The sequence below is a fragment of the Apis cerana genome, linkage group LG1 (genome assembly GCF_029169275.1).
Source record: "Apis cerana isolate GH-2021 linkage group LG1, AcerK_1.0, whole genome shotgun sequence".
In the NCBI taxonomy this organism is placed as follows: Eukaryota; Metazoa; Arthropoda; class Insecta; order Hymenoptera; family Apidae; genus Apis; species Apis cerana.
This window is the reverse complement of record NC_083852.1, coordinates 6,728,983-6,755,404: the sequence shown is the minus strand read 5'-3', so window position 1 is coordinate 6,755,404 and position 26,422 is coordinate 6,728,983. Positions and strand designations below refer to the sequence as shown.

The 26,422-nt window shown below is 42.6% G+C and overlaps 1 protein-coding gene and 1 long non-coding RNA gene across 17 annotated transcripts in view; both read left to right on the top strand.

Annotated features, from left to right (window-relative positions):
• The window catches only part of LOC107994843 (teneurin-m), a 502,908-nt gene that overhangs the window by 433,370 nt on the left and 43,116 nt on the right, over positions 1 to 26,422 (top strand). For 3 of the 16 annotated variants that reach the window (XM_062081245.1, XM_062081234.1, XM_062081238.1), the window contains exon 2: positions 2,137 to 2,209. The exons of 11 other annotated variants lie outside the window; for them this stretch is intronic. In XM_062081245.1, the coding sequence (XP_061937229.1) occupies positions 2,173 to 2,209 (37 nt within the window). In that variant the 5' untranslated portion in view covers positions 2,137 to 2,172. Of the gene's footprint in view, positions 1 to 2,136; positions 2,210 to 20,866; positions 22,235 to 26,422 lie in introns of those variants that run through there. 2 more of the 16 variants (XM_062081286.1, XM_062081233.1) reach the window with 1 other exon arrangement.
• LOC114577146 (uncharacterized) lies at positions 22,245 to 26,090 on the top strand. The gene is made up of 2 exons (XR_003696964.2): positions 22,245 to 25,197; positions 25,843 to 26,090. It is a non-coding gene; the product is annotated as an uncharacterized LOC114577146 (long non-coding RNA).

Sequence of the window (26,422 nt, the reverse complement as noted above, 5' to 3'; positions counted from 1 at the left end):
GCTATCTCCACTTATATTATCATTTGAAATTCCCCAAATAATTATGAATCACTCTTCAAAGAGTATGAGTATCACTATCTGCAAACGTATAATCATTTGAAATTCCCCAAATACTTGTGAATCTCTCTTCAAAAAGTGTGAGTGTCACCATCTCCACTTATATTATCATTTAAAGTTCCCCAAATACTCGTGAATCGCTGTTCAAAAAGTATGAGTGGGGAAACCGTAATTCCTACGGCCAATTTGGCCGGAATGCTCGGCCTTCCATCCGCGCAATTTCAGCCTGCAATTATCGTGAGTCATCGCGAACTCTTACAGATTACGGTGTTATAGAGGCGAAGCTTCTTAAGCCGCGATCATGATAATTCCGTCGGGGGATACCCGTCTATTCTACCTGTTGGTAATGGCCTTCGCCTCGAGGGCCGAGCCATTCGTGGGAGGATCGATCCCCTCTCGACGTATCCGATCCATGAGAAAATAATACTTTTTATTAAATACTCTCTACACGAACAATCGCGGTTGTTGTTGCGAGCAACACGATCGTGACTCGCTCCGGGAAAGGAAACACCTTCGAACGAGTGTCCAACGTTACTTCCTTCATCGAATCCGTTTCGAAACTTAAACTAAAAATATGATCCTCTGAAATTGGTCCATGTATTCATTACACATTCTGAAAACTCCGAAAACTTCCAACGAAAGATATTATATGCGTGAAGAGATCAAGCTTGCCCAATTTCCTTCTTCTAACGTTTCCTCTGACTCGATTTTTGTACATTTGCGCGATGGTGAGAGGATTCCTCTCCATCCATTCTTTCAACCGCCCACAACAACAACAACAACAACAACAACAACAACGAAGAGTTCTCAGGTTGGCTCGAAAGCCAATTAACCGAGCAAGTAATTTTGATTTACGTAGCCACGGCCGGCATCCTTTAGTTAGGCATCCTGGAGGAGTAACGCTGCCAACGGGAACCACTTTAAGGGGGATAAGTTATGTTACGTGGCCGTGGTCACCTGCCGCATCGGCCCTCGAGATGCTTTCCAGCAGCTCGTTCGCAGCTGCATCGTCTTTGAACGCGGCGAGAACTCGAAAAGACAAAGGAACCGCGGAGGCCATGTTCGAGTACATAGGCGCCGCTTCGAATATAGGACCGAAAATCGACTTATTCAAAACTGAAAAATAATAACACGTTTCTCCACAGAAAGAGAGATAAAATATATTTGTTTGCACCTCTTTTCAAGAAGAAGGAGAAGAAGAAGTACAACCCCTTTTTCCAAACGTTCGTCTGGATTTACTTGGGGTTGGGTTTTAATCCGAGTCGACTCGAGCACGTGAGTCAGAGTCACCGGACACCTTGAGCGCCGTCGAAATGGGTTGGGATCGTGGCAACCTGTGCCACCCTCGCCAACCCCAAAGATTGATGGTGACAGGGCGGAGGGACAGTCATCGATTCGAGAGAGGGGGGAAAGTTTAAAGTTTCTCCCGCTGAACACGCATTGCCTCTTAAATACACTTAAGCTTGACAACCGTTTCTTTTTAGGATGTTGTGCGAGTCGATGATGAAGAAATTGGGGAGGAGAAAAGATTCCGTGGAAGCTAAAAGAATTATCCCTCCTTTTATCGATAGTGCGCACGTGGCCCAGTTTTCGAAAAAAAGGATAGACTCTGGTAACGATAACGATTTAATTAATAATCGGTGGAAATTATGCGATTAATAATACGATGATATTGCACGTGTCGTACAAGCTTTTGTGTTATTGAGTTACTAAAATTAACAATATCGTAATTTATGCCGCACCAGGTATATATACACACATATAGTTGAACCGGCCACTATCGAAACGAGAGGAAGGGGCATATTAACGATTTGACAATTCGAATTATAAACAAATGAACGGGAATTACAGAGCACAAATTTGCTGTTGCGTGTATGAAATATTCATCCATCTTCGAACTTGTTAAAACCGTGCCAATCGTAATAACGGATTAAACCGCATTATAATAATAAATCGGAGTATAACATAATTTCCCAGTTTCGAAAATAACGATCCGGGTTTGCGCTACGTCTCGCTCACGGATACATACGTCTCCTGACGTGTGGAAAATTGAGTCTAACAGAATTTTTTCCTTTCCAGGTACGTACACACGATTTTAACATACGATGCACACTGATGCGCTCCACTAATACAGACACGGACGAGACGTCGTGTAAGTAAAATTTGAACGATTCTTTTTCCACCCTCTTTCTATTCGACGAACTCTTCTTTTTAATCTTCCATATTTATATTTTAATAATATCGTTCGACGAGACATCGATTTAACCAACTGTGAAACAATTTTTTTTTTATCCCGAAAGTAGCGAAAAGTTGTTGGAAATTTAAGAAGGGAGAAAAAAATTTGGCGCGACCTATTAACATTCAACGAGAAGAAGAATATTATATGAGAAGTTTTCTCCGGCTCGTTTAACATTTTCACGCTCGAACGGCGAATAAAACTCGATACCTTCTTCACTTTACCCGGTATACATTATAGATAGGACGTCACGGGTCAGGATCGATACATTTTTCGAATACATTCCTCCCCTCCCCCTTTTAATCGTTGCTTAAACGAAATTCAGCGTTTCGAGAAAAATTTGATCCCTTTGAAGCCTCCTTTCAAATTACTCTACGTGCGTAAAACGAAGGTATACGAATGATAAAGACGTAATAATTACAACGTGTTTCGAGAGCAAGAAAATTTCTGATCTCGACATACGGAAGGCGGCCTCCGACATCTGCGACCAGAAAAGAGCCAGCCAACTTCTCGAGAACCCATCCTCGCAATCGCTTGTTTGTTTACGACTCTGCCGAGCATCGAATGAATCACCGGTGATTTTCCAAAGGCACAAACGGGTTCAGAGGGAAGACTCCCACGACATGTGGTCGGCCCCTTAATGGAGGGACGGTTACGATATTCCATCCTTTCGATTCCTTTTTTTCTTTTCCCGACTTCCTCGAGCAAGAACGGGCCTAATGTTCTTTTAATTGGCGTGCACCATTGTTCGACGAGGCAATCCTTTCCTCGGGGTGTCCCCGTTCCTGGAAGCGATTCGTTAATCGTTCCAAGGACGAAGATCGTTATCCGCGCAATTTTGGAGGAGAATATCCTTTCGACGTGAGCGAGAGTGAGAACGTTCGTTGAACGAACCACGAGAGAAAACGTCCAAGGATTCCAAGAAATCCACGAAGAGATCCTCGCTCGTTTTCGCCGTGTTATTATGATTGGTCGGCAACAAGAGTCCGCTTCTCGAGGACATCTCGGGGATGATACAATCGAGTTTAACATTTTCGAGGCATTGCTGCCTCCTTAAATCTTGCCCAGAATTTCGACCTGCTTTCGAGTCCTCGTGAATTGTTTGCGCAGCCGCCCACAGACGGTTTATCCGGACAACGATCACCTGGATCGTCGAGAGGGAGGCCTCGCTCGAATGTTTATCCAACCAATTTTCCGCCAAATATCCTGCTCGTTATTCGATACAACTCTTGACGGATGGAAAAATACGATTTTCCGGTTGCTTCGTCGAACACTTGCTCTTTTCGATTCGAGCTATATCTTACCGAGAATAAATTCTAAGAGAGAAGCTTATCCGCAAGGCGATGGTCAATTTTTAAAACAATTTTTCCAAGCTTAGAAAGAAGATCTAAAGAAAGAAACTGGAGGTTATTTCAAGATAAACATAAAGATTCGCAAGAAGCGACTGACAGGGTGGTCTCGTCACAGGCCACTTCCGAACACCATTCCTCCTAATTGCTTCTCTTTCCATAACCCAAATAGAGACAGGTATAAGGTATCCTGTGCAAAAAGGCTAGTTGAAACACTGTTTAAGTCGATTTGATCTTTTTTCTCTTCCTTTTGCTGATTTTTGAATCTCGAGAGAAGTCACAAAAGACAAAATGTCTCCCTGATTTCCAGAGAAAGATATACGATAACTCCAATCGCTCTACTATATATATATCACTTCGTGTAGAGCTTAGCATTTCGGTGACGAAAGGGTCAAATTCTCATATTTATTCTCAAAAGCAAGGCCAAGAGAGGAGGCGAGATATGGTGAAATTAGTACGGAATCCTCCATCTCCGGAGGAGGAGGATAAGTAGCCCAGCGGGGCACGGCGTCTGGCGGGCAGCAGAGGGTCCGAGACGTCTCCCATTGTGTCCCGCGCCACGACTGTTTATGCCTTTAAATGCAAATACACCCAGAGGGGGGTGGTGGTGCACACAATACGCCTTGGGTGGCAGGCAGCAGCGACAGACGCCACCGCCAAATCTGCCCAGTATCGGCATTCACGGAATGGGATGATGCTTTTTGGCCGCGTGCTAAGAGAACAACCGGAGACGGAGACCAGATGACGAGATCTGGCAACGTAACGTAACGCGTACGAAAGGGTTAGACGAATTTAAATATTAAAAGAATCGGAGAAATTTGTCTCTCGAGGTTGACTTAACGATGGGTTGATATCGTTGAAACATTTCGAATGTGTACTGTCGAAACGGATCTCGATGTCTGTCGTTGAAGAGAGTATATTAAAAAGGAAAAGGGAGACAGAATATGGCGCGTTTCGGTTTGCACGTGGGTCACGTACATCCTGTGATCCCTGAACCCGGGATCCAGACGGACAACGACACTTCTTCTTCTAACGCGAACAATTCCAGCCGTGACTGAGACAAGTGTGAAGAAGAAACTCGTTTCTCGATGTGAAAGCATGGTAAAAGAAAACATCCCTCCCAGTGAGGGACCTTTGCTACATTTTCCACGTTCCAAATATTTTTCGTGGAACGCGATAATAACCTGAGAAGACGCTTCTTTATCCTCCATCTCTCTGTTCCATCAGTTTTTCGAGTTTAATCGCAATTAGAAAGGCGACAGTTTCATTTGAGGAAGCCTCGAGATTGATCCCTTCTTCTTTTTCGAAAATATCGCGTGATCTTGCTTGGAAAATTTTTTCAAACACATCTGTCTGAATTCCTGTTGACGTGCAACCGAAATTGTGTGACGTAAAATGGGGATCGCGAGGGATTAGCAATTTCTCCAAGCTGCATTGCGTCCCTCGAGCATTGCCCCTTGATACCGATCACTTCGTACCCTAAACTCCGCTCCAAACGGAAATCTTCCCTTGGATTTCTCGATTTTTCTTCCCTTCCTCTCGCCAAAATCATCTACTTGATCCTGAATCCCTGCATTGTAGATTTGTCACGCTGGTTCTCTAATTGATCTCCAGTTTGTATCCTCAATTTTAACTGCAATAAATAAAAAACGCTATGAGAAGAGGGATTTTTAACTTTTCCACTCGATATCGAAGAATCAAGCAACAGAAAAACAGCTGTGCACGCGTTTTCGAAAGCGAGATCTTTAACGAAATCCACCATGTTGGAGTTTTGAATCGACGTTTCGGCGCCACCCCTGCCGAGGAAGGGTGGTAATCCAGCTTCCGTCCAGGAGGACAAACAAAGGAACGAGGTAGATTGTGCTCCTCGCAAATAGTGTAATAAAAGAGTGATACTTTTGCATACTAATCTCGCTATTTCAATTAATACATTGTTCAGCGTATACATATTTTTCACTGTTCATCATTTTAAGAAAAATTGAAAAAGCTCAATTACGAAGGACAGTGTTAGATATCCGAAACACGAAATATTTAATCCCGTCTAATCGCGTTGGATCCACCGAAGACTTACTTTTCGATCCCCTGTTCGAGAAAGGAAAGCATCTTACACGGTTAATCGGCGATGTTTCAGCGCGACTAATCGGACTTTCAGCCCGTAGGTAACATCTGTTACACGGCCTGTGCGAGCCGGATGCTCGTGTTCGACTTTGAGGCGTCGCGGTGCTCGAAGGAATTAGGGAGGGACAGTTATTCAAACAACACGCACGGCCATCTTTTTGTGCCAGCGACACGGTTAGGAAGCGTTCCTCTGCGCGTCCATTGCCGGCCACCGATGCGTGGTGAATTCGTAGACCCCTCCAAGTAATCGGAGAAACGCGGAGAGCGCTTCCTGTGGCCGAGCTTCCGTGAATGTCTCCTTCTCTCCTTTCATTCTTCTTTGTTTTATGCAAGGATGGTCGAGAATTTTATACAAATCCGAATAGGGAGGAATTTTGAAAATAGAAGTGGAAAGTTTCGAGGGCAAGAATAGATGTTCCATTAATCATTCGCTCGAACTGATCCATCGAGATCGTGACAAGTTTTCAAGCAATTAGACGCCCTTCGAAAATTCCTGCTCGAACAGTCATCCCGTCCCTTCCCTTCCCGTCTTCTAGCCGCCGGTTCTCTTCGATGAATCCCGATACGATCCTCTCGAATCGTCTCGATAACAATATCGAACCGGTTCTTCCATTTTGTTAAATGTATACGAGGCTCCTTTTAGCTTTCCTTTTTACTCAACTAGCCAACAACGTCAATAGCAATACTCTATCTTAGTCAGTTACTTTTTCAACTCTATTGGAGCAAAAGAAAATTGAAAATAAACAAATTTCTAATCGTATCGGGTTGCATCGGCCGACGACACGATTCCCTTTTATTGGCGACCCTTTCTCACGCGGTGGTCGAAAAGAAAAACGCTTTTCATCTCGTCACCGCGGGTTGCAAAAGTGCTTACTCGGGCGCCACCTTCGCTTTTTCTCATCTCGTGAACCGCCTAAACGTATTGCTCACGATCCACCACCGCTGGCCGCGGCTCTTCCTTCCGAGAGAAGAGGGAGAGGACAGGGCCGGTCAATATGAAGCCGTGCGTGCTGATACGGGCATATTTCGTCGTCGAGAGGGTAAAGTCTGCGGTGAAATAAGGATCCAATAACGGGGCGAGTGGATCGTAGCCTCCTCCTCCTCCTTCTATTCGGCTAACTATCGCGCTTGGAGGGAAGGAAAAACTTGGTTTCTTCTTTTTTCCTCTCGCAACAATTTCTAACACGTTGCGTTAACTCGTCACGAGGAATTGAAAGCACTAACAGGAACGACAATAGGAGAGGAGATACAAAAAGCATGATTCGAGTTCTGTGAATAAGAAATGTATAGTGATGTTTAAGAGCATTTTACGAGTATGAGTTAAATATTAACTCTATAAATTGGTTAATTTTTTTACCAATCCTTGTATTCCAGATGCATCGACGTACCCCGGAACGAAATTAAGGTAAACATAAGAGGATATTTAACCGGTTTTTCTTTTTTTTTTTCATCGCGAAACTTGGACGTTTCCGGCGAATCTGAACGCGTTTTAAAATACGTTGTTCGTCCCTGTCCCTTTTTCGTCCGACTCTCTCTCTCTCTCTCTCCGTCACGGTCGCTTTTCAACTCCTCTCTCCGCGGTCTCTAAATGGATTAAAATAACTAAAGCGGGCAGACTGGCCGATAATTAGAGGGGGGTTTCTTTTTTTTTTTTTTTTATTAGCGGAGAACCGTGTCCCCGGTTAAAAGCGTTTCCAGACAGTTATCCACGGCTTTCGAGGAACAAATTTATCCAACTTTTGGAGGACCACCGACGGCGGATTTAAACATTTTCGTCGTGGTAAACCGTGTGTTTACGGTGCACCCTTCCCCGCGATTTATTCTCGTAATCCTCGCAGGAAGTAGTCGATGGAAAATCCTGGGGGGAACCTGTTCGAAGTGTAAAAATTTGGGAGAATTTTCCAATTACACTCTCTGTGAATTCCTCCAGTTCTTACGGAAAATTTGATGCGACGATTGAACGTGTAATTTTTGTTCATATTACTAATGCAGGGTTGCTTGTACGAAATTAGAGGATTTCGATGATTCTTAGTTTCTTGGTTCACACGGTTCCAGATGATCCCACGTACGTTTCGAGAGGGCCCTCGAACAACCAGATAAGATGGAACAACACGGTGTTCCCTCGAGCGTGACGTCTTCTTCGATTGTCGAAAAGATGTTGCGTATACCTTTAACAAGGCTCACGTCTCGGCCACGCAATCAGACACGACCTTTTCTCTCTTTCTCTCTCTTTTTTCAAGCAGAGCTCTCAATCTCTTCACCGATACATTATCTTCCAAAAGAGGACGAAGAATTTCGCGCCAAATAATAACGGGTTTAACCGAACGATGAACTTTAGATTCTATAATATATATGTACTTTCATCGATGATTCCAAAACTTGCTTCAATTTAAAAATTCGTTTTGATTCCTAATAGAAATATAAGAATATGGTAACGAATATATCGATTGACAGCTTAACCAACAAAGCTGGAATCTCTCCTCTTCGTTCGAAAGAGGAGAAATCGATCTTATTTATCGGTCTTGTATATCCTCGAAGAGAGCTGCTCGCGCAAAGGAACAATTTGATGAAGCTTTGAAAAGATCGGTTTATAACAAAAATTCTAATTCTTTTTCACTATTCGCTATAAGCTTGGAAGAGTTAATAACGTATCCTCGAATTCTTCGTTTCCTTTAAACACTTCGATCAACGAGTCGTCGAAAAAAAAAAATATTATTCCCCTTCAGAAAATATTATCGCCCCTCCCCTAATTCCTCGAACAGGGCCTCGACAGGTGGGGCGATCCGCTACAATGTATCGCGGCCTTTTTAAATCGAAAAACAACCCCTTGAACACGAGTCGCAGAGGCTACCCCTTGTAGGAAAAAAAGAGGAGGAGAAAAGGTAACGCGAGATCCGCTGACAAATGGCCGGTAATAAGCCCGATTGTTCGGCGCCGGGCCAATTTGAGTGGCAGCCTGGCAATTTCGAGTGCGGGAAGCTCCCACCGGAAAACGTGATCCCGTTCCTTCGCGTCACAATGCAAACACGCCTCGCTCCCCTCGAAAAAAGGGTTGCGTCCTGTCTTTCTCTCTCTCTCGTTCTCTGGTTCATTCATTCTCGACCTCGCCGTATGTGCGTATCTTTCGAAAGAGGTCAAACGTGTACACCTCTCCCTTGGAACGTCGTTGTTTCGGTTCAGACTCGAGAAGTCGATCGAGTAATCTTCGGATTAAACAGAATGGTCGAGGTGTCTTTCATAATGATAGAGAGCACGTCTCGATCGAGCGTGCTCGGAAATCGTAGGAACAGTCGGAGAGATCGGTCGTTTGGCATTGTTCCACCGGCTAGTTTACGGCCCATTTGAGGCGGACAATCAGTGGATGGATCGTTTTCGTTCGTTCTCGGGGACACTTTTAAGCGTGGACCCCTGTCCTTCGACTCAATCAGGCTTTTCGATCGGTTGTCGAGAGTTGTTTGGTTAGGAGTGTTATTTGCAATAGGGTGAGCTGCATCTTGTTAATCAACGAAAAGAAAATGTCGAAGAGAATTTTCCAGGAATCCAGGAGAGGGACGTATGTTAGATTTAATTCCAAAGTAGCCAAGGATTGTATATATGCTAATGCGTAATGTGTAATTGTAACTCTTGGAATTAAAAAAAGTGAGACGATTTTTCGTGGAAATAGATAGCCAATTACTCTAATGCCCTGTGTACACCCATCGTCCCCTTCGACAATTTCACCCGAGTTTTATTCAAATGCTCGGTCTCCCCCTCTGGACGTGCTTCTAACGATACAGTAATAAGTCGAACAATGCGCCGATAAATCATTTAAAGTGATATTTCCAATCTTTTAATCTTCCTTTCTCTTTTATGGAAGTCTGAAAAGTTCGATCCCCCGATATTAATAAAAGATTCAACAAATCATTTATCATAAACTTCGAATTCTATGTGATGTAAATTGCCAAGTTTTTTGCGAAATATCCCGGAACCGTTTTCGAATCGAATCGAATAAAGTTTCTCGATTCTAATTTAACGTTCCTTCTCCCATCATCATCATCATCATCGTTCACGCTTTTAATTCCCCAGAAATTCCCCGCTAATGGCCATTGCAACAATGGCTCTCGCGTGTCTCGGAAAATACTTTCTCGCCGCGGATTACGAAACCGGCGTGGAACGAGCCGTCAGCGTATAAACGTCTCTCCTCCTCCTCCTCTTTTCCTTTCTTTCTCTCGTGGAAAAAGAGAAGAGGGGATGGATATTCGTCGTGGCGTGTATATGATATATAATGCCAGAAAAGGCGCGTGACTCACGTGCGAAATTTTCGGTGGAAACGGATGGAGAGGAGGGAGAGGCCGAGCTTCCTGCACGTTTTCCACGTTTTCGGCGCGTGTTCGCGCATGAAATAGGCCAGAAAAGGGTCCTCTGTTGTCTGTCGGCCAGCGTCGTCGACTTCTCGAAATCACGAATCTTCTGGAAAAAGAAAGGGAAGGGAGGAGAAGAATTGGATTGGATTGGTTGTTTCGTGAGATACGCTTTTATGTGCCCTCTACTTTGCCTATTAATATTGTTATATATATTTGGTCACGAATATTTCACTTTCCTGTGTGTTCTCTAAATTCTATGAGAGAGAGAGGAGCATTATCAATTCTGCTCCATTGAAATATCGTTTCCACATCGCACTAAATACATAATCGTAGAATTTCGAATGTCATTACTTATTATAGTTCGTCCATTTGAAGGATTTTTTTTTATTTAATAAATATTTATTTAACGAATTGATATTTAAACGGGGAGAGACTTTTCTGTATTTAAATTTTTTTCGCAACAGGTTTTATTCCGTACAGGAATCCGTTTCGAAATTCAGCAGCAACTATGCGCTCTAATTCGATTCAAGCCTCATTTCTTTCCTCTGTATCAGATACCAATGAAGTTGTGCCAAGAACATTCCACGAAAGGTCTTGAAATCTTCACGATTTCATCTTCGCATCAAAATTCGATAATAAAGAACGGGTGTTGCTAAAAACGAAACAATACCTTCAGTACCCGTAGAAGATCGGCATGGGAGAGGGAGAGGTAAAAATACGATCCGAAACGTATCGATGGAGGCGGGACGTACGTGGATCGTGGGTGAGGGCATTAGCATAATTCAGGCTGAAGCGGCGGATTCCAGCGTAAGGTGGACGTCGGATGGCCTATGAAGGAGCCGATCCCCCGTCGGGGAACGAGAGACGAGGTTTCTCGCGTCGAGATTAGCATCGGCATCCGTAAACGCCAGAAAATAAGCCAAGGCGCCCCTCCCGCGCATTGTCGACCGCCCAAAATTTATTCCAATCCTTTGTTCTCGAACGCCCGTTAGTTATCATTAGTACGCGGCACGCCTCGACCGCTTGTCTCGGTGCCCGTGGCCGAGGGAAGGCCGGAGAAGCACCGAGAGTCGTAAAGAGGCGTACGAGTCAGCTCGTCGTCGATTCCGAGTTGCACAGTTACGATATGTTACGTATATCGAGTTGAAAGTTGTATTGAAATCAGGAAAAACTTTGAGCCGATGTAAGTACGAAGATAACGGCTTCCGGACAAGGAGTGAGAGACCATTGGGAGCGTCAAATCTTGCTCTTCAAAACGCCTTTTGGTTTATCGCGAAACGACTTCCGGTTCCCGAGATATCGTCGCGTAAAGAAAAGGATAATTTTTAATCGCTCACCTCGGTCCTTAAATCCTATTGAAATTGGGAAAACTTTGAAGCGCCGTAACTTGGAAGGTGGTGACTTCCGGTCGACGAGTGAGCGATCGTTGGAAGCGCAGAACCTTCCGCTTTGAAACGCTTTTTGATTCATCCCGATCCCACTTCCGGTTCCCGAGATATCGTCGCGTAAAGGAAAAGGTAATTTTTAATCGTTTAATATCTTCGTCCTCGTCGCTTACTCGGACCTCTCGCTCGCGCCTCGTCTCACTGACCTACGCCAATCTCCAGACAATTTACAGACGCGATTCCAGGAAAAACGTAGTACGCGTTTCCAGGAAAAAATGTAGGTCAGTGGGTCGCGAGCTCGTTCATAAATTTCAAGTATTGCGACGACTTTGAATCCTTATATCTCGGCAACCGATTGAGATGTTTAGATAAAACAAAAAGGAGCTTCAACGGCGCGGCTTCCTCTATTTTCTGACTGCGTTTTAACGACGCATACGCGATGTATTTTCCATGTATCGCAGAAGAAATATGAAATTGCAAGATAAAATATTACCATCAAAAAAAAAAAAAGAACATAAAAACATCATACGTCAGATATTAAATTTATTACAAACTTATGAATGATAATATGTATCATGGAGAGTTATAACATTAAAACATTAAATAGAAGGCCACATATAAATTATGAAATTGGAGAGTGAAATATGTATATCGCGACGAGTTATGGAATTAAAGCATTAAATAGTAGACTACATATAAATTATAAAATTGCAAAATAAAATACATATATCACGGGGAATTATGGAATTAAAGTATTAAATAGTAGGCTGTAAATAAATTACGAAATTGTGTAATTGCAATTTTCAGTAGTTCAGTGGGATATGTACGCAACGCGCCCTATATTTAAATTATAAAGATGAAGAATAATGAATTTTCAAGTTTTCAGCGCGGTGTAAAAAGTTTACAAGTTATAAAAATATATTACACCCGGTTGTTTTAAAAGAGTCTCGATGTTTTATTATAGGATCGTAAGTCGCGGCAAACTTTTGAGCTTGACAGTGATTTTTGGAAAAGTGGCCAACTACGATTGTGTACACCAAGGGATCAAAGATGTTTCAAGTCTTTCAAATATAAACATAACGAATGCACAAAATAAAATAAAATACTACGCCTCGAAGAGATTCTAGTTCGACCTTTCTTTTCTCCTCTGGTCATTAAACGTTATTCACGTGTTATCTCGAAAGAACACGATCCGCGTTCAACATTACTCCACAACTTGGAAAAGAGTACGGCGAATAGATTGGGATTCGCTTTAAAACATTTAATTATTCATAAGTTTATATCCCAATTTCTCTGAAACGGGTCGCACACGCCATCACCAAACAGTCCCGTATCCACGCAATTGCGACTAATTTACCGAAACGAAATTATTCCCATAAACAATAATAGAGCGTATTATTATTAAAAGCAACGGGATGCGCAGTTTTATGCGCCAATATTGGCCGTTGTATCGCTCCGCTTTAAAATTAATATTAACAAAACGAGAGACGAAACGAACAAACAAACAAACAAACAAACAAACCGATGCTCGTTTACAAAATCATTACAGAAATTATTTATCTAAGACGCGTTCCCAGCGATTGCAAACAATTTAATATCCCTAAAAAAGAATTCCTTTACGATCATCTTTCTAAAAATATCTCGTCTCGGAATATTCGAAACAAGGAAGTTTCATCGCGTCCCGAATTTTTCTTTTTCCAAGACAGGCCGTTGCGAGAAGGAAACCTTACCATGATTTCCTGCCTTCCTCTTGAGCTCCTCCCCCTCCGCTGCTGAGGCCGTAAAGCTCTCGAGGGGCAAAAGGAACAGGCCGGAACTGGCTGTGGCCTAGCGGCCGTACACGCGTTGCGAAATAAGGGACGACGACCGGGGCTCGCAAACCCTGAGCTGGAAAACAATGTGAGATACGGGCCGGCACGGCGATAAGATCTCTGGTGTGTCGCGAGAAGAGGAAGTCGAGGGAGTGCTGCTTCACTGTTAACCCTTTCCCTGCGATTTCTCCGTGCAAAAAAATGTGATTTCTTTGAAAAATCGAGCCGATCTTCTCCTTCATCCTCGACCGATGAACGTGAATTAAGTAAAGCGTTCTCTTGGCGATTTTTATTCATCTTAAGAAGGTTACCAATGCGATGCGAGTATTTGCAAGTATCACAAAATTTCCAAACTCGAGAATAATTTGCTCCAGGAAGCTCGAGATCTTGATAGGGGATCTGGAAAGATTCGTCGTTCGATTTCAGGAGGAGGAGAGATAATTTTTTCAAGCGACGTCGCTGATTCGAAACAGCGAAAATCCGAACACAAAGGGGAATTGTAAGAGGGAGAAGAGAGAGAGAATTTGGAATTCGATTTTCGCCGCGATACAGAGGGTTGAATGGGGAGTCTTGGTGGGTCGTAGAAGGAACGAGTTTCTCGTCCCAGATTGGGAAACGGGTGGGATTACGTAAAAAAAGGAGTAAGTCAGATTGCGCATCGGCCAGATGGCAGGCGTTCACCCTCGTAAACCTTCTCTCTCTCTCCCTTCTTTCTTGCAACGCGTTTCATACGTGTTGGATTTACCTGGCTACTCTGGAATAAGAAAATCGGTGGACTAGTCTTTCTTTGACTTATGAAATAATCGTCCATGAAATAAATAAGTTGGAATTTTAAAAATGATATTAAATTTGATCTACAATTTAATCAATATGTATAATAAATGATATATAATATTGGTAATGAAAAAATTAGAACAACTAAATAAAGAATAAACTCGTAATTTTTAGGATCATTCGTGTTTATAATTTTTCTCAACAACTCGATGATAGACGTTTCTCTGTATTATTGCGTTTATTCCCGTGATTGTGAGCCAATTATTGCAACCTTAGCGACAACTTTCTTGGTCCGTTCCACCTCTAAAGCACCGAATTTCACGATAAGAATGTGTGTACTCTCCATTGTACTTATTTTATATATATATACACGTGTTTCTAAGGATCGAGAAAGTGGTGGTCGAAGATACAGGATACGACAGAGGCAGGGCTTAGATTTCGAAAAAGGGGTGGATCCACCCCTTTCATTCTATTCTCGGTCAATGGTGTCCTTCGGCCCTCGTTTCACGTGGGACGAAGAATATACAGAGGGACGAAATTCCCCATTGAACGAATCCAAGAGTATAGGGAGAGCTCCTTCGAGCTACTTCTTCGCGTTTCACGACGTGTTAAGGGGTTTCGTGTAATACCGAGTTTTTTTAAATGGAATTTAAACGGAATCCGATTTTATTTCATAAATAAAAAAAATTTCGTTCGATTAAAAACGTTTCGTTAAGGATCATTAATTCGTTTCGTAAGATCTTTCCGAGGATTACGGAGAGATAATTATTTGGAAAATTGTAAAGGATTGAAATTAAAGAAGGAAAAAAGACGAATGATTAAAACGTTTATCCTCGATAGGATAGAAAATTTACTCGAGGAGAGATTCGATTTGTAAATTTGTGCGAGTCATCCATCCCGGAGAAGAATAGTTGGCCGGGTAATTCGAACAGGTTCACCGTGACTTGGCAAGTATCTCCTCGAAGAACGAGATCCTTTTCGAACCGTCTTCGTCAACCAGATGTTCGATTCGGGGCAAACCAATAACATAATCGATTACCCGTATTTTGCTTCTGGCAAAAGAAACGTTCTTCTATTGAAATCTGATTCGAAAACGTTGTTATTAATCTCGTATCTCGATATTACTCGCATTCGAACGTTGCTCGAAAAATGGATCAACCTCGTTCAAGGAAATGTTGCGTACAACTTTTTACTAAAATACGTGTTGTTCGAAATTACGAATTATTGAATAAATTTTGTTTCATTCTAATTCAAAATTCTTGCACAAAAAAGAAAACACTTCCAAGTTGACTCTCTTTCCCTTTCAACTTCACACATATAAATCGGGTAAGAAGCCACGTCCAAACTTACCCACGATTAATCTTGCCCCAATAATTTGCTGTTTACTCTGCCCAACTATGCGTAACATTTTTTCCCTCTGGCGAGCCACTTCTTGGTCGGCCATCTTCTTCGTCCTCCAACTCTCTCGCGTTTAACCGAGGCTAACCAGTTAACCTCGTGAGGCACGAGGAGGACGTGCGCCGGAAGTTTATACTCGGCCAAGATTCTTGCCGCGTTCCGGTTGTGTGTCAGCGCGCCTCGACAAATGTGCGAAGTTGGAACAAGGAGGAAGAGGAGGAGGGAAAAACGTCCACCGTTGGAAACGTTACAACTCTGGAAAATGGAAACTTCAGCCGGAGAACGGAGTGGACGATCGGGGATGATCGACTTGACGATTTTTTTAAGTTAATATCGTGTCATCTCCTTGGAAAATGTTAAAAGAATACCATTAAAATTGTCGATGGCAATGTTTTAAAAATGTGATGTTTTAAAAATACCTGTTTATTTATAAAAATGTTATTTTACCATTTGATGATCTTACTTTATATGTTTAGGTATAAAAAGACGCGACATTCTTCTTATAACGTACTCTATTGGTATAATTTAAATTGTAAGAGATTAAGATTCCGTCCAAATTTTATTAAGCCTAGTCGAAGACCTCGGAGAGGATTGTTAAACGATAATAAAAAACGTCAAGTGACTTGGAATGTTTTCGATCATGCATGATTTTCGCGGCAATATCCACCCCCGTAACACTCCTGGGGCCTCTTTCGAATGGGCCCATCATTATCCGCGATCACGGAACGCGTGGTTCATCATCCGAGCCGGCGGCTACGATGCCGTGCGAGAAAATTCACGGAGTCGTTAAGTTAAGAGAAGGAAGAGGAAGTGGCGAGCGAGGGAATAAAGACGCCAGACTATCGTTTTTATTTAACTGAGATCCGTGACGAATAGGGCGATAGAGTGAAAAGGATGGGGAAAAATAGGTTGTCGAACGCGTATCCTTTAATTATCCAATTATCAATTTCGTTCTAAACCTGGGTCGTTGATTGTATATTTCGAGAGTTGATTTCATGGTTTATTTATTTAAGAAAGATGATAATAAAGATGCAAGAAAGGAGCGTTTACTTTTTTATTATTATATTATGGAGAATTAACAGCGTAGTTTTCAAAATTTCGACTATAAATAAAGGCACTGCGAACTACTCGAGAAATTGCTACGAAATTGAATTCGATTCCGAACAATTCAATATATCATCATTCGAACACGCTTCCACATAGTTAGCTCGAAACACAGTTAAACGACGAGTAGGATAAGAAAGAGGAAGAGGAAGAAATTGCGAATCAAGACAAAAGGTGCTACTTTCATTTAATCGGAATCCTATATGTGACAAATAAGATAAGAAGCAAAATTGAAAAAAAATATCGAAATACGGTTTAACTAAATAATATAAGAAAGAAGTTTACACGTTCGATTAAACACGACGAACAGGATAAGAAATTGTCGAGTGAAACAACGGAAGGATTCGTTGAAGGGGAGAGGCTAGTATGCCTAGTATGCATATGCTGGGCCCCCGAGGGTTGGACGGGCCGACAACCCTTTTTCGAGCCTCTTCAGCATCATCACACACGACTTAACGCGACCTCCCGCGCGGCTCGAAACCGTGCCTCACAGTTTTATTGGCTTAGCTCACTATTTCACAGCCGATAGTGGATTAAAGAGATTAGAGCGTCGGCTGGAGAGGAGAGAGGAGCGACCTCCTCCAATGTTTTTTCCCATAGAGACGTAAACTCGCCGAGATAACCAGGATTACCTTCTCTCTCTCTTCTTTCGTTGCAACGACCCGCCGTTAGTCGAACGGGCGTAAGTGGTTAGAGGATCTCGTGGTTATAAACTGTACGATAAAAACGCGATGCACGTGGCCATTGCCAGGGATTTCAGTGTTGCGTGTTGCTCGGCCGTCGATTCAGCCATCGAGCGCGCGTATTTACGTTTTTCAACGCGGTTTTTAATAACGGAGCTTTCTTGTACGGATCCATCCTCGATAAAAATGCTGCATAAACCCCCTCCCCTCGATGAATCGAGTCTCTCTTCGTCTCTCTCAAGTGGATAAACGAAACGAGTGGGTTGAGATTTCGACTCGAGGGTTCGAAGAGAAAAATATCGGTCGTCGTGGCGCGTGATAATCGCTTTGTTTTTGGGTTGATAAAAAGGAAAAGGTATCTTGTCCAAGACAATTTTTCCTCGACCGAGTTTTCAACTTCCTTCTTCGCCACACGGCATCGAGTTCATGAAGAGAGGGAGGGATATGCTCGAGTTTCGTGAACCTCGTGCTGTCACGATACCAGAACCGTGACCGTGCGAAGTGGCAAGAAACGAGAGAAGGGAATTGGGTCGTGCGAGTTAAAATCGGTCACTGTTTTCTTTTCCCCCTCCCTTGCGCCTGCTCGATATTTGTGTTTAAATTTACTTTGTTTCTTTTCTCTGTTTTTTCAGCTCGATATCCCAATGATTCCGCGAATTCGATAAACGAGCGAGCTTGATTCTCGAGTCTTTTCGATCTAGAATATTGTCTCTGTGTATTCGGTATCGATACGTACGATTATTTTTAATTGATTAATCTTTCAAATGTTGATATGGTTATTGGAATAGAGAAGCAGATCTGTGTATCCGACAAATTCCTAGTAGAAAAATCTACAAATGTAAAGTCAAACTTTTCTCAGGTTTCAAATAAAATATTCGAAATATTTTAACTCGTTTATATCACAATTTCGGTCACAATTTTAATCACTGAGAAACACGAAGAAACAGATGTCTTCGTGTCGAACACAAGTTGCATTCATCATAATTTTTTTTTCTTTTTTTCTAATCACACAACGTCGATCACGTCAGGAGGGGGAAAAAAATAAACGATTTTTTCGAATTACAGTTCCAAGAGACAATCAGCTTCTGTAAAGTTTCTCCTCCGTTCCTTCCTTCGATCTAATAAATTATTACGAGGCGATTCGCTCGCCTCTTACGACATCCGGGCTTCTTATCGTTTCTGACCCATTTACAACTATAATTACGCGAATCGGTTTTATCTATTTATATATATATATTTCTCGTACGCCCATCCATCGCTCGTCAGCCGATGTATAATTCGATCGAGTCGATAAACGATATCCTCCCGATCACCAGGTGAAAATAGAGCCTCTTAAAATACTCTTCTAAAATTCGTTCGAGCGAAGATGAAACGTTTCTTTATGTCGTTATGATTTCGAGTTGTATATTTCAAACGAAAGTATTCGCCTTTGGGATCTTCGAGAATCTAATATACGGTCTGCCAAATATCTCGCTCGTCCCTTCATTAAAAGATTCATTATATCGATTAATGTTCGAAACGTGTTTCAGAATTCTCTTCCTTTCTCATTTCTACATTTTCCTCCCGCGTATTATTATCCTCCATCTCCATAATTTCGCGCAAGAAACTGCCCTCCTTTTGCACGGAAGGAAGGAAAGAGGGGGGGAAAAAGAGGAAGTTCCATTATCGTTCCGCGTTGTCGATATATACACACCATTCCCCGCGATTCACGCACGAGCATGGCTCGGTGGTGGCCCATTCAAGTCTCGTTACGGTAACCATTGACTCGTTAACTCGCTCTCGGCCATTAATTCGCGATGCGATTGATTCACGAGAGGGTGAGAATCGAGCCGAAGGTGTGAGAATTCGCGAGGAAAACTCCCCTCCTCTGTTCAATCAAAAAATAGTGGACGAAGATGTTAAAAATTTTCGAGTGGAAATTGTTCGCTCACTTTTTTTAAGGAATATTTTTATAAACGAATGATGGGGGAGAAATTTGTCGAAACGGGAAGATTAACGAGTTGTTTGCTGCCGATGGAGGGAGAGGAAATAATGGAGAAAATGGCGGGTTACTCGATAACAGAAGTTCCGGCGAATAAGAAGGGCACGGTGTCGAAACGAAACGAGAATAGGCGAATGATAAGTTTGTTGAAGGAATTTTATCATTTCCATGTTTGCGTCTATGTTCGTCGCGATAATTCGACGAATCGAATGACGTTTACGATTTCTCGGTAATTCATGGTTAACGATTATTTTCGATTGGACGATTTTTACGTCAAAGTTGAAAACGAGAGGCTTAGGATGGAATTGATTTAGGGGAAAAAAGGTTGTTATCTCGAACTTTTTTTCTCCTTTCTTTCAACAAGCAATATCGTTTTCGATTCTTTCGTTTTGATGTTTTATCGATTGTTGACCGATGGATCGTTGTAATATTCGTGGCATTATATATTAAAAATGGTTAATATTGAGAAATTATCTTCCTATACATTTCTCCATTCGTTTTGATTTTTCATGCTCCGAGATCGTCTATATTAAAAAAGAAAAAGAGGGGGACAAAAGCAATGTGGTAAAGCTTTGTTTATTTTTCGTATTGCAAACGATAAACAAATAAAAGCTACGTATTGTTAGAAGCAAGAGACAATGCACAATAGTATCATGACAAGTGACGATGATTGACATCGAATATTCAATGAATATAAAAATAAAGTCGAAAGACTTTATTGAGGGAAGGGAGGAGGAGGAAAAATAAAAATGTAAACATTTATTTCTTGCACTTTGTTCATCGAAATTATCACGTTTCGCATCGATTACAATCGTCTAACGATCGTTAAATTGAAAATTATATCGATGAATTTCTTTCTATCAAATGTATAAACAATAATAAATTATCCCACCTATCGTCACGGTTAAACTTCAAGTTTCACACGGCACTGAAGAAAGAATTAAACAACACCCGCGACAAGTCAATTTATCGCGCCCACTGCGGGGGCGTTCTTTAAATCGAGCCAGACACGACTCTCCTCCATCTCCACTCTCGGCCGACAGGAATTTATTCTTATAAAAACAATCGTCTCGGCCCCTTCCGGATCCCCCTCCCTCGCTTGAAACGTTCCATCACCGATCGACCAACAACGTCCTCTTTATATCTTCCACACCTTCCTAAAGTATCGCGCTAGTAAGCTGCTTTTTCCTCGGCGGCGGGGGCCTGGCTTTCATCGCGATAACCCCTTAATTGTGCATCGATATCGTCGTCCCCGTTCCTCCTCGTCGCGAGGAGAAAAAGGAAAGAAAAGGAGAAAAGGAGAAAAATAAATAAAACAAAAGGAAAAGGATAATAAAGGGGAAAGGAGATTGCACGGATTGGGACGGCAAACGAAAACGTGTCTTCCGATGGAATCCACTGCAGCATCGGTGAGGTAGTGGTTGCTGTGATCGTCGAGGACCGGCTGTTGTGCCCCCCTTTCCCTCCACCTCCTCCATTTCCCTACCCTTTCCGCACCGAAACGCGTTCGAATGGTCCTATCCTCCCCCCCTCCCCTCCCCCTTCTCCGAAAGATCTCCCTGCCGCTCGTTTACTTCCCCCACTCTTCTTTCGGCTCCATCCGCCACAGTGTCGGGAGTCATCGGCTGGCCCTGTATCCTCAGTCTGTCAGTGACCGCGCAAGCGTGCGGTTCGTCCTCGTCCCGACACGGAGAGAAGGGAGCGCGTTTCACCCTTGAAAAGAACTTTCTTCCCTTTCGAAACATTCGATACGCGTTTTCGAAGCATCGACAACCGTGCGACTGGTGTTGTTGTTGTACGCGAATTTTCTCGTCGGATCGATATCTTTTCGATAAAAAGTCTAACTCGACGTTGCTGGTCAACGTTGCTGGAAATATCGCACGAGTGAATTCGGTGGGTTTTTTTATACGTATATATATATACGTACTTGTGATACGGACGGATACAAATATATATATATATATATATTTTTGTTACGAGTTACGAACGACAAAGTTTACAAAGTGATCGTAGAAAGTTGTTTTCTTCGAAGGAAGGAAGGAAATCTGAAGGACGAGGCTATCGATCAGCAAAACTTTCGCCACTATTTACGCATTTTCAACTCTTATCTACGAATTAGTCATTGAGATCCTCACAGTGGAATCAGTGATCAGTGCCGTCTCCAGTGATTACATTTCTGTGTTTCGTCCAATAAATTCGAATAATTGATCGCGTGTGAAACGTATTCAGTGAAAAAGTTCCTATCAAGTTTCTTCCTCCCCACCTTATCGTTAGGGATCTCGTTCAGAAAGTGTTCAGAAAATTGGAACATAGTTCGCAGACGGAGAAACTTTTCCAAAAGCTCGGCACGTGAACGCGCGGGATGAGCCGCTCGACTTTGTATGTTAACGGCAAGAGAGGAGAGGGGGAAAAAATCGCAACGAAGGAGGGAAAAAGCTCGTGGTGCGAATCGCGCGAGGGAAACGGACCACCCCCTGGCGGTTGGACCCTGGCAGTATAAACAGGTGCACGAGGGTAATTCCGGCCGCAACTTTCCACGTCGTGCTCCTCGTATTTCACGCGAACACGCGACGACCGAGTTTAATTTAGGATTTCGTGGCGTCGAGTTTCTCCGTACTGACTTCGTCGTACCGTGGACGTCCATCCATCGACGTCCAAGGGCTCGATCCGTTTGAAGAGGCGGAGAAACCGGAAGGGATTCGTTTGTGTCGTTTGAGAAGAAGTGAGAAAATTCTCTCGTGTGTGTGTGTGCGTTTAAGAAACGTATATAATATAATAATAAGATAAAAATTAAAGGAGAGAATTAACGGGACAGATAAACGGTTTTCGGTTTATCGCGGGGGCATGTTCGATCGTCGATGACGAAAGGGGATCAAAGTTCGCGTCTCAATGTGCGATCCCACGGCTTTGTTGGACCTGGTGCCGAGCGAGGGATTACTCAAGCGGCCATCCATGGACTATAACGAGTACACGTACTGCTACGGTGGTGGTCGAGGTGGGTGGTATTTCTCTTCCTTCTCTTCTTCTTCTTCCCTTCGTGTTCTCGCGTAGTTTTTCTCCGCCCGGGATGGTGGAACCAGTCGGTGCGGTCGTGCGCGTGTACGTGCAGGATTTTCTTTCTTTCCCTTCGTCCTCGATCCCTTTTCTCTCTCCCTCTCTCTCTTCCAATTCTTCTTCGAGGCGGGTTTCGAAGCGCGCAAAGACGAAAGGCCGACCATCCATCGATCCTTGGATCCTCCAACGAAGACGAGAGACGATTTTTATGGCCACCAAGCAGCAGCCGCGGTAAAAATTGGACGTGACGCGATTCGAGCCGATCGAAAAATGCTCGCCGGCATTGTCGCGTTTGATCTTGTTTTTCGCGTCCATCTCAACCTCGTTCGAACAAAGCGCAATTTTATCATTCTTCCCTCCCCTCGATTATCCGATTAATTGCTGGCAATTGGATCCCTCGTTTCTCGTCTTCTCGATTCCTGAATATCCGGCACGCGTTTTCTTTATTTATTATCCCCTTTCACGTTTCTTTTTTTTTACTTTTTTCTCACTGTCCGTCATTGTCGAAGAGAAAATATGCCGCTGCTCTGGTGGAGAGACGAGGGGGATAAAAGCGGGGGATTTCTTTCTTTTTTTTTTTGACTAAAATTGATCGTCCCGCGCGAAAAAAAAAAGGAAAGGAAAGAGAGGAGGGGAAACGGGATGAGGAAGGAAACATCGTCCCTCCTCTTCGCGCGGCGGCAAGGCGGTGTCACGCAACTGCATTATCACGCCTAACGTATTTGTCACGTTGACGTTTCCAAATCGTGACGCGTAGAAATTTTTCACGCGACGAGAATGGGCAAGGATACGAAAATTTCGCCAGACTTTCGTATATATATATATATGTACACGCGTACGTATGATCACCGCGCTGGAAAATACGATCCCTGCCGATGAAAAAAAGAAAAGCTTGCTTCTCGAATGAAAAAAAATATATATATACATATATCCTTCTCAATTTATCAACGTTTCGTCACGAATTATTCTTCCAGCTGATATAATTCGAGCACGCTATTTCATCCGAGGACGATTAAACTCTTGGCTCTTTTTCTTTCTTTTTTTTTTTTTTTCTAAACGGGTGAAAGTGTTGCTCCCAGGGAAAATCGATCCGCGCTCAAAATAGGGAGAGACGCGTGGAGAGCTGGAGAAGGAGAGGGGAGGGGAGGGGAGGGGAGGGGGCGGGGATGAGGAGGCTTTTATCACGCGAACAGCAGGCCGATCGGTGGATAAGCCGAGATTTCGTGGTGGTAATCGATACACGCGCGCGGTCTAGAGCCTCTCTCTCTCTCTCTCTCCTGGCGCATGAATTTACACGGGGTTCAAACGTGTATACACGCCGTGTATTTGCATGAGCCGCGGTGATATAAGCGCCTCGTAGGAAAATGCCTGCCCCCTCCCTTCGCCTAGAAAAAAAAATCCCTTTTCCCTCCCTTCTTAATTGCTATGACGAAGGTTCTTTAAAAGTTTCGACCGGCCTGAATATTTCACCAGTCTTGGACGGTCTTCTCTGTGATTTATCGGCCGAGTACTTGGTCGAAAAATCGAATTTATTATTGTTTTTCTTTTTCTATATATCGTCTCTTAAGGATCTTAAGTAATTCGACGCGTGAGTTTCTAAAGTGAAGCTTTGAAGCGAAGTATGATAAGATAAGAAAGTATTAAAAATTCTTTTAGTTTCGTACGTATATGTGTTATCGATAGGATTTAATGGGTAGGCGAGGATTGGAATGCTTTCTATTATATTTGAGCAATTGCAATATAGGCGGTGTATTTCTGTTAAATGAGTGTTTCTGGCGTCTTTCGTACACTTTGATTAATCGCTTCTTGTTTCCTGTCTGAAATTGTGTGACTATGCATTTTGTTGCGCTACGAAACTATAAAATACCCTCGGTGAACTTTCTCATTTTACCCGACCGAGTAGAAACTATTACGTACAGTCTGCGCTCCACACACTCCTGCCCATAAGTCACCGGATACTTGCCCTACAGTTTTGAACAATGCGTCTATTAAGATAAATTTTCGGTAAGGGACGATATTACTTCTCTAACGCGATCTAACTCTTTTTCGTAAATTGGATCGTTTTAATCGTACTCGTGAAACGAGATCGGATAAAACTTTCTTGTTTTTTGGCGGGAAGAAAAAATTTTAAGCCTCGACAAATTCGACGGTGGTGCCCCGTTGTATATTTTTCCATTACGAAAGAAACTGTCCAGAGAGAAAGGAAAGGAAAAAAGGGAAAAAGCTTTCGTACTTTTCCATCCTAAAATAACTCGTCCGTTCATTCCATATCTTTCCGCATCATCTTCTTTCAAAAGTCCATTAACATATACGGTATTCTCTCTCTCTCTCTGTCTCTTTCTCCGCTTGATCCGTAACGAAAATAGACGTAAAAAAGGGGGAGAAAGAAAACAGAGAAAGGGGAAAGTCTGGTTTCCTTTCCTCCCTCGCCTTCCTCGTGGGAGGAAGAAACGTTGGTCGTGTGTTTATCAGGCTGACATTTCCAAATGTCGCGCGGTTTATCAGGTGTTCCGCGGTGGTGGCGAGCTCTCGTGCGCATGCGCGCGTCGCGGCCATGGGAACGGACGGGAGCACGCGTGCATCGAATCGACGACGTCATTAAATTTACATAATAAGGCGTCGCGTGGCCGAGTGTACGGGGTTGTGACTACCGCTATTGCCTCCGTTCGCTGCTGTTGTGTCGTCTATTGACACTTTGACGTGGTTATTCAAGTGCAGCTGCAACGATCGCTGCCAATTGAGAACGAATAATGTTAGGTTAGGGCGCATCGAATCGATGTTGGCAAAGGGATATTAATACGGTGTTAACGAAAAGTGGATTTCAGTCGGAGAATTGGATCGTTGGAACGAAAGAGTTGAAGGATGGAGGAATCCTTTTCTCCAACGGATCAAAGTTTTTCGAAAGTGAGTGGAACAGGCACAGTGTTTCGAGGTTAGGTTGGCACTATCGGATGCGATGTTTGGAAAAGTGATTGATTGAGAATTTCGAATAAAGTTACGTTTTAAAATGCTTATGAACAACGTTTAATTCGAGCAGTTGATTTTATTATACCCAATCTCGGGCGTTACGATTACCATTATCACGTTTTGAACGATAAATTATTATAGTTGCTTCGTTCGTGACTTGGACTGTTGAATCGATGCTGTTGGAACAATATTATCGAATAGGTAAAAAGGAATGGAGATCTTTTAATTGCTTTTATCGAAAAGTTTTCGTGTAAGCGAAATATTATATACAACGGAAAAAAAATTTAAATATAGCCTTCGTGATCGCGTTACATAATTACACGTAATCCAACGTGTTTATCAATTTTAAAATCTCGATTTATTTATTTGGGAACAATTACCTAAACACTCTTACAACGTGGAATTATTTTTAATCGCACGTGTAACCTGTAATATTCTTAATTCAAAAACGCTTTCGTTCTCGACGATAGCGATGCAAGAGAATCGTCATTTGAGATTAAAATAACAACAAAACCTATTAATTCTAATCTGCTCATAGTTCGTCTTAAATTCGATATAATTAAGATAAAAATTTTCTTTTAGGCCATCGAAATCGCGAGGACACCCCGTATATTCGGCTCATTGGCGCGCGAATTAAGAGGGAAGCGGAGATTAATAATTTTCGCCGGGGCGAATCCCCTATTGCGCAAGATGAAAAAGCGTAAACCTGGCCTCGATGTTTTTCGAGTATCGAGTATCGAAATGCGATAATTTAAACTCGGAATAAATCCCAATGGAGTTAATCGTATATTTATGTACGCATTGCCCATTAATAAACTGCTTGTTCGATATATGGAATACGGATTTTCTCGATGGAAAAATAGATGAAACGGATGAAAATTGATACGAGTGCCACGATATTTTTAATCCCTCGGTTTTGGTCTTTCGAAAAAGTCTCCAAACAACGAGTTTATTTTATTTAGAAAGAGATTAACTGGATATTCATATTCCGGAAATATCGACTGAAAGTATTTAGAAATTTTTCTAGGATGCCTGGAATCGTCGGATGGAAACTGGCCTGAATCTCTCGCGATGTTACTTATAAAAAGTAATCGAATTGCTGAGATAGTTGAATAAATAAACGAGCGTAAGAGTTTTTAGCAAAACGTTCGAAATTACCGCC